Raw genomic sequence first — 13,880 nt, 5'->3', positions numbered from 1 at the left:
ATTGTTGGTTGCTCCCTTGAAAGCATGTCATTGCATTATCATGTTTGTTATTTAATTCGTTTTCCCCATTGAAATCAAGTGGATCCCCAATCCCCCTAGATCTTTCAAATTGATTGCTTGCCAAATTAGTCTAGATTCATTAGTTCTATCTAAATCAATTCAATCTCTCTTCTAAACTAGCTTGGTTGTTTAAACTCAATTCGCTTCGTTCTCTTGGGACGATCCCTAAACTTGCCGCTATAATCAATATAGTGTGTTAAATTAGGTTCTTCTATAAATCTTGTTTGGTAGGTGGTGTTCGTTCAACGACCGGAAATCACCCTATCAAAATGGCGTCGTTGCTGGGGAATGGCATCATTGTTTGATTTTTTTTCTAGTTCACTAGTCTAGTTTTATTTCTTCCCTTTTTGTTTTCAAATAAAATCAATTTTTTTAAAAGGTGTTCTCATTTCCTCAAGGTGTTCATGAACCATTTTGGAGTTATTTTAATAGATTGAATGCGGTGATTGAATATCGTCGCACCCATGGAACTCTAAATGGTTTAATGGCATGGGACACTTGTAAATTCATACATGAGGGTGTAAATAGGGAAACATTTGAGATTCTTAAATCCAATTGTAATGGAGAGCTTCAAAACATGCATTGGAGAGATGCAATGTATTTCTTTTTGTTGTTTCCTAGAGTTATTATGGCACTCATGCTTACTCTCATGATTTTTCGCATCCTTGCATGAATGTCAATGATTTTCCACATGTATCAAATGTTAATGCTCATAAGCTTCATGATAACCGTTCCCCCCATGTCGATTTTCAAACTCCTTGCATTGTGAATTTTCAAAATCTTGTCCGGAATCTCCTAAAGCTCAAATCAATGACATTGGCCGACCCATTAATTAATTTATGTGTTACAATATTATTGATGATGATGATGATTATAATTCATATTATGCTACGGATGAAGATCGAATTAATGAAGGGAATGATGTTGAGAAGGGTGAGGTGTTGAACTTTGAGCTTTTTCCTTTTTCTCCCACCTCCCCTCCCTTGAGCGAATGTGACTCTCATCCTATTGATGATTTCCCATTGGATTTTGAGAAATATTTGCTTCATTTGGGATGTGATAGCTCTATTGAGGATTTCATTGAATATGAGGCACCCAATTTGGTGGTTTTTGATGAATCCGAGAATAATAATGAAATTGATGATGTGAATTTGAGTGAAGGGTCCTTGGTTGAGAGTACTTTTATCTCTTGTGATGTGAGTGAAGTTTCTCATGAAGCTATTATTCTTACTCCTATAGTGCACGACCATATTTTGCAAATTAAATCAACATGAAAAATGCAAAGGAACAGCGCGCGGTACCAACCAGTGCGAGAGAAGAATCTTGTGCCAAGCAAAGTGCGCTAGAATAAACTTGTGTTAATCCTTATGCGCAAGAATAATCTTCCGCCACACTTTTTGCGCAAGATATTTCCACGCCTTAACTCTGGCGTGAGAAAAGTTTAATGCCCAGAATTAAAGTGTTCAAAATTTTTCTGCATAATTACGGAAAATTCTAAACACTTGGGGGTACATATATACGCAATTCCAATTTTTTTTGGTGCAATTTGAACTTGACCAATTTTAACAAGAATGTTTCATCCAAACTTATTTGTTTAAAATCTGAACCATTCGCTTCATAGTTGATATGATCAGTTTAAGTTAAATTACAACATGAACAACATGGAGAAAACTCTTACTGAGCTTTACGGTATGCTGAAAACCGTTGAAAAAGACGCTCAAGCAAGAGAATAAGCATGACATGCTTATGGTGCGTAAGGGAAAAGACTTCAAGAAATCAGGCAAGGGAAAGGGCAACGCTTCGCCCACACCTAAGTCCAGCGACACCAGTTCTGGTAAACAGAAGAGGGTGGCTCGTTCTCCTGCCGACTCTGAATGCTTCTACTGCAAGAAGAAGGGGCATTAATTGGAAGAGAGATTGCTTGAAGAGAAAGGAAGATGAGAAGAACGGGAACGTTTCTTCTACTTCAGGTATGTATGTTATACATTGTAGTCTTGCTAATTATACTTCTTGGGTATTAGATACTGGTTGTGGCTCACACTTATGTTCCAATTCGCAGGGACTAAGGAGAAGTAGAAAGCTTGATAAAGGCGTGATGGATCTACGCGTGGGAAATGAAGCACGGATTGTTGTATTAGCCGTAGGATCTTATTTTATTTCTTTGCCTAGTGGTTTTTTTTGGAACTAGAAAACTGTTACTATGTTCCTAGTATCACGAGAAACATTATTTCCGTTTCAAGTTTGGATTCTAAAGGTTTTAGTTTTCAATTTAAAGACAATAGTTGTTCTTTTTCTTTGAATGGAATATTTTATGGTTCAGCACAACAAGAAAATAGTCTATATGTTCTATATACGAGCAAACAAATTTATAACAGAAATACCAAAAAGGCTAAAACTGGTGATTCCGATCTCACATATCTGTGGCATTGTCGATTAGGCCATATAAACACAAAACGCATGGAAAGACTCCAAAGGAAGGGCATTCTAGAATCATTCGACTTAGAGAAGATTGATCAATGCGAATCTTGTTTACTTGGCAAAATAACAAAGCGGCCTTTCTCAAAGGTGGGAGAAAGAGCAAGCAAACTGCTAGGGCTAATACATACGGACGTATGTGGGCCTATGAGTACGAAAGCTAGAGGTGATTTCAGCTATTTTATAAATTTTACGGGCGATTTCAGTAGATATGGCTATATTTACTTAATGAAACACAAGTCTGAATCTTTTGAGAAATTCTGAGAATTTCAAAATGAAGTAGAGAATCAACATGGCAAGAAAATCAAAGCTCTAAGATCAGATCGAGGAGGTGAATATCTTAGCCACGAGTTTGATTACCATCTAAAAGAATGCGGTATTCTTTCTGAATTGACTGCTCCGGGGACACCTCAATGAAATAGAGTGTAGGAACGGAGAAACATGACCTTAATCGATATGGTCAGGTCAATGATGGGTCAACCCGAACTTCCTTTACAATTTTGGGGACATGCGTTGCAAACAGCAGTACTCACACTGAATCGTGCTCCGTCAAAAGCTATTGAAAAGACTCCATACGAATTATGGACTAGGAAACTTCCAAAGTTGTCTTTTCTAAAGATTTGGGGTTGCAAAGCATATGTCAAGCGATTAATTTCGGACAAGCTCGAACCAAAATCTGACAAATGTTTCTTTGTTGGGTATCTGTTACGGGGGAAAATACCCTCTTGGTGACGTGGACAGACGTGGCAAGTAATGCCTATATGGCTGCTAGCAGGACGTATGGTAGCACCTTTCGGACTCGCCCTCAACAGTTGGGATCAAGACAGCCGTTACAAACCGTTGATGAAGCCGGCCTTTATTACGCATTTATTTCTCAATTATGTGCAATTAAGCACAAACGTTACATTCTTATTACGAAGGCCTATAAAATGGCTTAAACTTTGTCAGTTTATATATACGAATACTAAGCAATAACAATACTATTATTCCATGCTATTACAACTTTCTCTCGTTACTCTAAATTATCTAGCTCGATCGATTGTTAGCACCATCATCAAGCAAGTTCGTCTCTAAGTAGAATTTGCCCAAAACAATTTGGCGCCCACCGTGGGGCTTACAATAAAAAACAGCTTGATAATTCTATTCCAATCACCATGGCTGGAAATGCTAGCTCATCCGACGATATCACTCGCCGCTTTGAGGCCATGCAGCAGCGCATCAACATCCTCCAGAAGGAAAACGAAGCGTTGCACTCTCAGGTCAGATCCACTTCCTCTATCGCCACCGGATCCAGATTCCAGTACCGGCGAGATACCTCTGGCCTAAGTCGCCGCTTGGATCTTGACGTCGCTCCGGATCATCCCCTCCATGTACCCTTTGGCGAACCTGGAGGCCCAGTCCTCGAACGGATCAGCGAGTTCGAACCGCTACCAAGTCATCCCCGTTCTAACCCGAGTTGGCTTCCTCCTCCTCCAACTCAAACTTCTTCTGCAGGTACATCAGCAGTCGCCGCCGCCTCGACGGCCGCATAAGTTGCTTCATCCCGAGTCGGCGCAACGACATCCTCCATAATGTCGGCTCCCGCTTCCAATCCGGCATCTCGTCCATTACCACCCCCAACGGTAACCATGTCGATGCCCCTACCCGTCTCAGTCCCGGCACAAAGACCGACACCGACGACTCAAATGCCATGGGATCAACTCTTTTCCCAACAAGTTGTTTAGCCTGTCGTCAACCTCGTTATCTCGGCGCCAGGAGCACCCCCCAGATGATGGCGGTTCCCCTAGCCAGTCAAGCGCCGCAAGTAGTGTTCCCGAGCACCCCAATGCGCCCAGATTCTTCTCAAAACATTCTATATACACTCCTCTCAACAGGTCAGTCGTTCCAGTCAGTCAAGGTTTCGTAACTCCTTTCCCTTATATTGCAGGTACCTAGGCTACCCAAGGAACGTCTCCCTACATGCAACAGGTGGTGCCGCAGTTCACTCCTCACCAACCTCACAGCATATACCCACAAAAGACCTATTACCAACACCTCCAAGCCAGCCTCCCCGAAACATTCAGCCCCCTCGTCCCAATGCTCAACAACATCTGTGAAAACACTAATCACAACCTCCAACAAATTATGACCATGATAAACAAAATCCCAGGAGTGCCAACACCAATCAAAGAAGCCAGCCTGGATAGTTATGCAGAATCGCCATATGCCGACCCCATCGATGCAATCGACATCCCAAAACGATTCAGCCCACCAAATATTCCCATGTATGACGGGACGACCGATCCAAGGGAGCATATCTTGACCTACAAGCAGCGAATGATGACTATCCCAGTTCCCAAGCATATGAGGGAAGCTAGCCTTTGCAAAGGGTTCGGTTCGACATTGATTGGACCCGCTTTGAAGTGGTTAACCAGCCTGCCAAACGGATGCATCACCTCTTTTTCTCATCTCGACAACATTTTTAATCAGCAGTTCGCTAGCAACAGATGCTTGGAGAAACAGACGAGTGACCTGTACCATGTGGTCCAACGTTCGGATGAACCTCTGAAGGAATACATAGCTCGGTTGATCAGGGAGAAGGTAACTGTACCTGAATGTGACGTCCCGACAGCAATCAAAGCGTTCAGACAAGAATTGTACGGCGAAACCGATCTTTGGAGGGATCGTTTGAGGACGCACAAGCCAAAGCAATGGCCCAAGTCAGGTTGGAAGAAACTCTCTATTCCCGGAAAGGAGCTAATGACTACACCAAGACGGAAAGGCGTTTGCCCTACCCCAAGAGAAGTAGTGATCGTCCTGCCCCTTATTCCCGACCTCAACACGTAGCAGCGGTGGAAGATGACTCCGACTCCGACTGGAAGAACAGCCCGGACCTGCCTCCGAAGATTAACGAATATTCTTTTTGTGTTGACACTGTAGGTCTGATGAACCACCTCTCGAAGATGGGGAAAGCGGTGCAGTGGCCACCGAAGTCCAGCAAACCCGAATCAAAGAAGGATCCCTCAAAATGGTGTGATTTTCATACCGATATCGGTCACACCACCAACGACTGCGTCGCATTAAGAAGAGAAGTGGCCTATCTATTGAAGAACGGATACCTCAAAGACGTCATGTTAGACAAAGCCAGCGGCGTCGTCAACAAAGACAACTCTAACTCCCCATCTCGACCTCCTCACCTCCCCCCATACTAAAACTGTGAATTTTATTGCTGGAGGTTCTGACATTTGTGGTTTAACTTATTCTGCAGCGAAGAGGCAAGCTCGAGAAAATGAGATAGACAGACCGGCCCGAGCCGTAGCCGCGAAGTATCTAACCCCTATATCTTTTGATGAATCGGATGCAGGGGACATCTCGGACAAACATCACGATGGCTTGGTAATATCCATTCCCGTTGGAAACTTCATGGTCAAGCGAGTCCTAGTCGACAACGGTAGCTCAACTAATGTGATGTTCACTACAAGAAATTTACCTTTTCGCGGCGAATATTTAGTATCGAATGTATAATCGCTACTATAAATCAATAGTGTGTGTTAAATAATATAGATAATAATCGCACTTTATAATTGTATACTAGCCTCTAATTAATCAAGACGAAAAACTAATCTATACTAATATATTAAAAGGCGTTTTGAAGAATGTATACGTGTCACGTAGACCTCTCCTTATGACGCCACGTCACCACTTATTAGCAACATGACACGTTATTACAACCAAAAAACATCTAACAAGGATCGAACACCATACCTCTTTGTTAAAAGTTACACTTCTTACCATCTTAACCAACTACAACTTTCGTAATATCTTTCCATATAAGCCTATATATTCTTTTTACAATAAAAAATACATTGAATAAAAGTGAATGCAAAAAAAAAAGGAATGATTACTTAATTCATAAATGTACAATTAATTACATTGAAGAAAAGGATCAAACTTTGTTTAGATTTTTGGATGTGGGGTTTAATCGGGGAGGTTGTTGATCGGCCACTAATCTTATGTCACCGCCGTAATTTGATGATGACACCATCTCTACGTGCACATATTAAAAAAAAAAACCCGAATAAAAGTCAAAACCCGGACGTTCACCCGGGGCAACGCTCGGGTTACATACTGGAGTAGTTAGATATTATTCACAGTATACCGCCCTATTTTTCACAAATTGCGCTCAACTTTTCGTTCTAAACTTTTCGCTCAAAATTTTTTCGCTCAAAACTTTCAGTTCCCTCCACTGCCTTCCGTCTTCTCAAATTAGGGTTAAGATCAGTTTTCTCTCTTCCTCCTAAAGTGACACAGTTCATACCAAAATCTTGAACTCGAAGCGCGAGATTCTGGGAGAGGGTGTGAATAATTCGCGCAACATTGGTTGGGTTTTTCATCCTGGATTCTTACACTATTTGACGAAACTCCATTGCAGCTGTTTCATCACAAGTTCAAGGTAATTTTCCTCTTTTTATTTTAATTCTTTTCAAAATTTGTTTAAATTTTCCTAATTATTTTCGAAATTTGTTTGAATTTTCCCAATCCTTTTCAAAATTTGGTTGAATTTTCCTAATTCTTTTGATATTTGAATGATAATTATATATTAATTAGGTTTCCTTTGTCATCGCTTCTCTCCTGCCCCAAATTGATCCGTTGATTTCACGAATTTCCATGTAATTTCCCTCTTTTATGTTCCAATTATTTTCGAATTTTGGTTGTATTTTCCTAATTCTTTTCGAATTTTGGTTGAATATCCCTATTTTTGTTCGAATTTTGGTTGAGATTTCGTCCTCTGGTTCATCTTGAATTTCTTTTACAGTTTGGGTTCAGTTTGGGTTCTTCACCATGATTTGTTGTGGTTAGTTTTGTTGTTTCCTTAATTATTGACACTTCTCATGATGATATACCCAATGGAGCATATGTCTTAATTCTGTTCAACGGAAGTATCTGCGGGTTTCCATTGGGGATTCGATTCCTGTCAGAAGGTTGGGTGGTTTAATATCTTCTAGTTGATGATCTTGAAACTTTTTCTTGACTCCTTTTCATTTTCTCTTGTTTGTAGATTTGTACCTCCTCAATATTTTATACTTGTAGTGCTTACCGTTGAATTGGACTACGAAGAGCAAAAGTAAGAGAAGAACAGGTGTGTTTATTTTCCATTTTGTTATTGCTGGTTATTGTTTCAAATCAGACATGTTTACTTTTGGAAAAAGGTGTTTGCTAATCACTCGATGCTTCCATTTTCTTTGCTGTTGTCCCTAGAACTACGTACTCTACTTAACCCGTTACCTATAGGCATATTGATTTCTAGAGCCGTACATACGAACTCTGATTTTTTTTTTGTTGGTTATCAGGTTGATGCTATTGTTGTAACTCAGCTAATCAAGAGGAGACTTGTTAACTAGGCAAGTTTATTTTATTTATATTTTGTGTTTCCTGCTTTAGTTTGTGTGTGTATAACTGTATATATATATATATATATATATATATATATATATATATTTATATATATATATATATATATATATATATATATATATATATATATATATATATATGCTTGGAAAATTCTTTTACATGTATTTCTTTTTTTTGAGAATAATGTTGAAGATCTGTGGTTTGGTACTTGAGTGTCCTATCATATACATTTATCTTCGTGAAATTGAAGTCAAGTTTGAAAAACTTATTTGTGCATTTTCTTTGTTCTATAGCTGTAATCCTCGCAGCACAAAGTATCCAATTGGGTTTCAATGATGTTGTTGTGGCGAGAGGCATGGAAAGCATGTCGAATGCCCCTAAATACATTGCTGACTCCAGGTTGATAGTAGAAATTTATAATCTTTTTCATTTTAGCATCTTTTTACTAATTATTTTATCCCTGAAGCTAGCATCGGCTTTTTGATTTGTTAACACATTGATCCCTGTCCTGATTACTGTGATCACTGATCAGAAATTTATTTTCAGTTTAATCAGACTATTATATAGCAATTTAGTATAATCACTTACAAGAGTTACAACAAGACGCTATCATTTGTTATTTTATGCTGCCATGTCTCCATGAGCATGATTACAACCTTTTAGTCTGTCCAACAGTATTATCTATCTGAATGTTCTCTTCAGCTTAGCCATCTACAACAATTGTTCTCTTTTCCCATAAACTAGCACCTTTAACATATAGTAACATAGATCTCACCTTATATGCCAAATTTCAGGAAGGGTTTCTGTCTTGGACACGACACACTTGTTGACGGGATGTTGAAGGATGGTCTTTGGGATGTTTACAATTATTGTGGCATGGGAGTTTGTGCTGAATCATGTGCAGAACATCATGCAGTAACAAGAGAGGATCAGGTAAAGTCTTAACCTTTTTTTAATGCTTGTATCATCCAAATATTGGGTAACTATGTCTACTTGCTAATTGCATTCAAGTAAAATATACTTCCCCGCTTCATCTAAAATATGCTCATGTCATCTAAATATTGGTGACCATGGAAGCTGTGATGGCATGCTGGGAAATTGAACAGTCTCTACAAAACCCGACAGGTGCATATAGCTTTCCGATTCATCTTAAAACCTCTGTGTAATTGTGAGCAAGCAGTTGAGTCTAGCATGAAATTGATCTCAAGGATCAAGTCCAGTTTCATGTTTGTGTTAGTCTGGTCTAGACCTCTGGTTTGTCAATTCTTGCTACCGCTGAAGTTTATGAGTAACCAAGTGGAATTGAACATTATTTTATATTGACATTCTAAATGATGTACCCTTGTCTTTTTAAGGCATCCAAGGGTGAACTTATTCCCTCTGGTAAAATTGATGTGTAGCAACAAAGTAGGGAATTAAGTGGAGTCACTTGAGCGTTTTTAGTTTTCTCATATACACATTAATTTAGGCCATGAAATCTATACAACTTTCTATACAAATGAGAGGAGGAATAGGTAGTTGTTCAATTTGTTGAGGCTAGGGATAGCATACTGATGTTGTTGGCACTTTGCTCTTCCAGGTGAAGGCACAGGGGCAACTATGTCTGATGACGAAGATGATCCTCTTCTTCAGCGGCCTCAGTTGCTGCTATCCCGTCACTACTACCTAAAATGCAGACATTAGTGCCACCATCAAAAGAAGTTGCTGTTCTAAATCAGTCTGCAGGCATCTCAATCCCTGTTTCATCGCTCATGCCTGTCAGTTCACTTCCTACATCTGTGCCTAATTATTAGAACTTGAAAGTCTCAGCGGAAACCTTTTCCTGAACATAAAACGAACAAAGGTTAGAACTTCCTTCAACTTAACTTGCTTATGTCATTTCAAAAATATGTCAATAACATGACATAAGATTGAAAATCATGATATGCATATTATAGTTACAGACTTGCAATAGATACAGCAAAGAGTTTTTACCTGAAGTAATTTTATTCTTTCCTTCAACATGGTTACTTCTTTAGAACCAACCTCTTTCGAATACCGTTCAGATTTTGTATTTTTAAAAGTAGCTTTGGGTTTGTCTTGAACTACAGCTCGTCTACTACTCTCTTTGAACTTCTTCTCAATACTCAGAATCGCTTTATCCTTCTTCTTTAGATTAGCTTTCAGTTGGAACACTTGTGCCCTTAGTTTCTCTTTCTCCAACTCATCCTCGTATAAAGAATGCTTCAAGTTGTCACACTGAAATTTTAGTTCTTCCACTTCAAACTTCAGACATGTAACTGCCTGGTCCTTCTCATGCTTGAGATTTTCTCAACATAATAAATTCCTCAAGCGACTTTCTCGATACCTACTCCGCTGGATTGTCGCATTCTGTATTCTCCCTTAGAAAAAGAATCTCTCTTTCTTTAGTCAATTCTTTCATCTGTTCAGTCAGCAACTTGTTTTCAGAGATAAGTCTCTGTATCTCTGATCTATGATCCAGTTGTTGAGCTGAAACACTTCTCTGGAACTCATCACTTTGCTTTTTATGGGTTTCCACCTGTTTGGACTTCTCTTTAATTTCCTACTCCATCTGCTTCACCCGAGTTGATTTTGTGTTGATTTGAATGTACATTTCATGCAGTTTTAATTCATTATTCATCTTTAGTTGACTCAAGCTCTTCATTGGCCTTCTAAAGCATATCCTAAAGCTGACAATTCTGCATTCGTAATTCACTAGCTTCAGTACTAATAACAAGGGGTACAAACACTGAGTGAAAGAACCAGATGCTGAGTGAAAGCACACTTGTTCCACCTCAAGGCTTAAAAACGTACTGTACTTCCAAAATCAGCAGAAGTTCCCACTATGGCGCCACAAAATACTTCTTGTTGTTAGTAATACCAACAGCTGTATCAATCCAACAAAGAACAAAAATAGAAATTAAGGAGATGTTCAATTAGCTAGCTGATTCTATGTCATTTTAGGTAAACAGAAACATAACTAGAAATGTTTACAGCATTACCTTGATTAAGGAGATGTTCAGTTAGCTAGCTGATCCTATGTCATTTTAGGTAAACAGAAACAGAACTAGAAGTGACCATCTAATATGCATGCTCACTGCTATGAAGGTGTGCCTCCCGTGCAGCCTTCCACATTGCTATGAAGGTGTGCACACAGTACAAACCATCCAGGCCCCTCTTGTCCTCCTTTTTTTGAAGGTATGCATATATCAGAAAACAATGATGTAATAGCATCCCAATATACGCTAATCGTTTGGCTTGCTATTTGTATGGTATGTTGCGGTGTATTAATTGTAGAGAAATATTTCCATACTAGTGTTATTAATTATCGTACATTCTTTTGACTTGCAGATAACTCTTTATTTGGAAAACGGTGAAGTCAGACTTATTTGGGGAAGCACAAATGACGTTATCGAGTTATACAATATTAGTTGTCTCGTTGTTGCATTGTAATAGTTAATTAGTTATTTATCTAGTTATTTGCAGATTGTTATGTTTTTAAGACTATTAGACAATTATATACCACCTATGTAATGACTTATGACTTACTCTGTATGAGTTATTTATTTATAATATTATTTTTATCTTATAATTATTGTGATTTTAAATTTATACTCATGTATAATTATAATTGTCAATATGCTTGATAACGGCAACTTTTGACAAGCCATTGTAAAACTAAATTATAGTATGATCCATTTTGTAGCGATTATAATCGCCGCTATATATAGACTGTCAATTTGGATTGTTATTTTAGCAAATGTATCAATTATGAAATTAATAGTATCACTTAAATTTGCAACAATAAGTAACCTATAGTAGTGATTATAATCGATACAATAAATATTTAATAGCGTCTATTGCATTCGCTACTATAACTACCAAAAGCATCGATTCTTTTGCCGCTAAAACTAATGTATTTGGTATGTGAAATTAGGAATTTATAGCTATTATAATCGCTACAATAATCGATACTATTATACATAGTATTTCGTATCGATTGTTTTGGTCTACCCCATTGAATGTATTAATTTCTACTAAAGGCTATGACAACGGTGGCTACCGCCTCGAATAGCTAATTGATGGAGAATATTTTCGTAGCGAATATATTCGCTACTAAAGGCCAAAATAATCACCACGAAAGCCCTTTTTTCTTGTAGTGGTTGCTCGACGCCCTCAAGGAGATGGGGCTCAACCCAGATACAGATGTCGTCAAAAAGTCCACCGTGCTAATAGGATTCAGCGGCGAGGCTAAGACCACCTTTGGAGAAGTTACCCTACCTGTTTACGCTCAAGGAATCAACCAACAGGTAAAATTTTGTGTTATTGATTGCCCTTCGTCTTACAACATTATCTTGGGCAGGCCTTGGATCCACGACATAAAGGCCATCCCCTTGACATACCATCAAACCATCAAATTCCCAACTCGATGGGGGGTTCAGGAAATCAAGGGAGATCAATAAGAGTCCAAAGAATGTTACAAAGCAGCTCTAAAGCCCTCAGCCACCAATAAATCCTCATTATAGCAACTACAGTCCAGTTCCGACCCAGCAATCTACAAGGAGCCTAAGTCCGAGCAGCTTGACGAGATCATCTTAGATCCTACGAAACCAGAACAAGTCGTTTTCATTGGATGCGACGTACCCGACGACATCAGGAACTTATCACATTTCTCAAAGCCAACGCAGATTGCTTCGCATGGTTCCATGAAGATATGCCAGGTATCAGCCCAGGCGTCATCACTCACAAGCTGACTGTTGATCCACATCACAAACCCGTTAAGCAGAAACGGCGGAAGTTCGCTCCAGAACACAACCAAATTATCAACGACGAGGTTCAGCAACTATTAGATACGGGAAAGATCAAAGAAGTCAAATACCCAGATTGGTTGGCCAATGTCGTCGTAGTTAGAAAGAAGAACGGGAAATGGCGTGTTTTCATAGACTTCACCAACATCAATAAGGCATGCCCCAAAGATTCCTTTCCCTTACCTGTTAGGTTATGATACATATGACACTACATAGATCATGCGGAAACAACCATTAACCCAGGACAACATATTATTTACACATAATCATATAGCATAATTTAGATGCATACTCTTTGTTGCGTGCCCTCCCTAGCTGCGCCCGAACCGAACAAGAACAAGTCTTTTAGGACTCCAAGTGTCGTCCCTCCGTAGATAGTCCACAGCACGTCCGGATCCGCCTTAAGATTGACCAACTAGAATCGCCCTTAAGGTACTAGAAATTTTCGGCACTTTTGAGCAAGATGTGTGTTTTAATTTTCTCTCAAAAAACTCACTTTTGAATACTTTGAAACTTGTGTATAAATTATGACCCCTAGGCCTTTATTTATAGAGTTATGGAAAAGGAATCGTAATCCTAGTAGGATGCGAATTAATTGGAATTAGAATCCTACATGAATTCTATTTAATTAATTTATCCAATTAGGAATAGAAATTTAATCATACACTGACTCTTGTAGATTCAGGAATCACGCATGAGCACAAACTCACACACACACGGCAGCCACAAGGGCTGCCCATGCGCGTGCGAGCAGCAGCCCGCGTAGCACGGCCTACGCAGCCGTGGCCCTTGGCGCGCGCTGGGCCTGCCTTGCGGTAGGCCTGGGCGCTGCCTTGGCTGGGCTTGTGGCGCGCATGCTTGCTGGGCGTTTGGCCCCGGCTTCGTGCTGGGCCTTCGTCCGGCAAGCCTCGTCCGATGCTAATTCGTACGATACGCTTCCGATTAAATTTCCATTTCCGGAATCTATTTCCGATACGAACAATATTTAATATTTCCGATTCCGGAATTAATTTCCGTTTCGAACAAATATTTAATATTTCCGTTTCCGGAATTATTTTCCGATTCCGGCAATATTTCCGATTCTGACAATATTTCCGTTTCCGGTAATATTTCCGATTCTGGTAATATTTCCATTTCCAATAA

General features: G+C 39.4%; 1 protein-coding gene across 13 annotated transcripts; it reads left to right on the top strand.

The window, feature by feature from the left end:
- Positions 1–6,394: 6,394 nt before the first annotated feature.
- Positions 6,395–11,521, top strand: LOC110796646 (uncharacterized). 13 transcript variants are annotated; one of them, XM_056826747.1, is made up of 8 exons: positions 6,398–6,967; positions 7,331–7,496; positions 7,574–7,654; positions 7,866–7,916; positions 8,223–8,328; positions 8,724–8,862; positions 11,038–11,127; positions 11,281–11,521. In XM_056826747.1, the coding sequence occupies exons 5-8, from the start codon at positions 8,285–8,287 to the stop codon at positions 11,380–11,382; spliced, it is 375 nt and encodes a 124-aa protein (XP_056682725.1). In that variant the 5' UTR covers positions 6,398–6,967; positions 7,331–7,496; positions 7,574–7,654; positions 7,866–7,916; positions 8,223–8,284; the 3' UTR covers positions 11,383–11,521. The 13 variants fall into 13 exon arrangements, 5 of the variants coding, with proteins under 5 accessions (XP_056682728.1, XP_056682727.1, XP_056682725.1 ...); XM_056826748.1 differs by lacking the exon at positions 7,331–7,496 and adding an exon at positions 7,123–7,184; XR_002535641.2 differs by lacking the exons at positions 7,331–7,496; positions 7,866–7,916 and adding exons at positions 9,007–9,054; positions 9,509–9,772 and having other exon boundaries at positions 6,403–6,967; positions 10,981–11,127.
- The last annotated feature ends 2,359 nt before the right edge of the window (positions 11,522–13,880 follow it).

The sequence above is a fragment of the Spinacia oleracea genome, chromosome 4, assembly GCF_020520425.1.
Source record: "Spinacia oleracea cultivar Varoflay chromosome 4, BTI_SOV_V1, whole genome shotgun sequence".
Taxonomy (NCBI): domain Eukaryota; kingdom Viridiplantae; phylum Streptophyta; class Magnoliopsida; order Caryophyllales; family Amaranthaceae; genus Spinacia; species Spinacia oleracea.
This window is presented reverse-complemented; position numbering and strand designations above follow the sequence as displayed.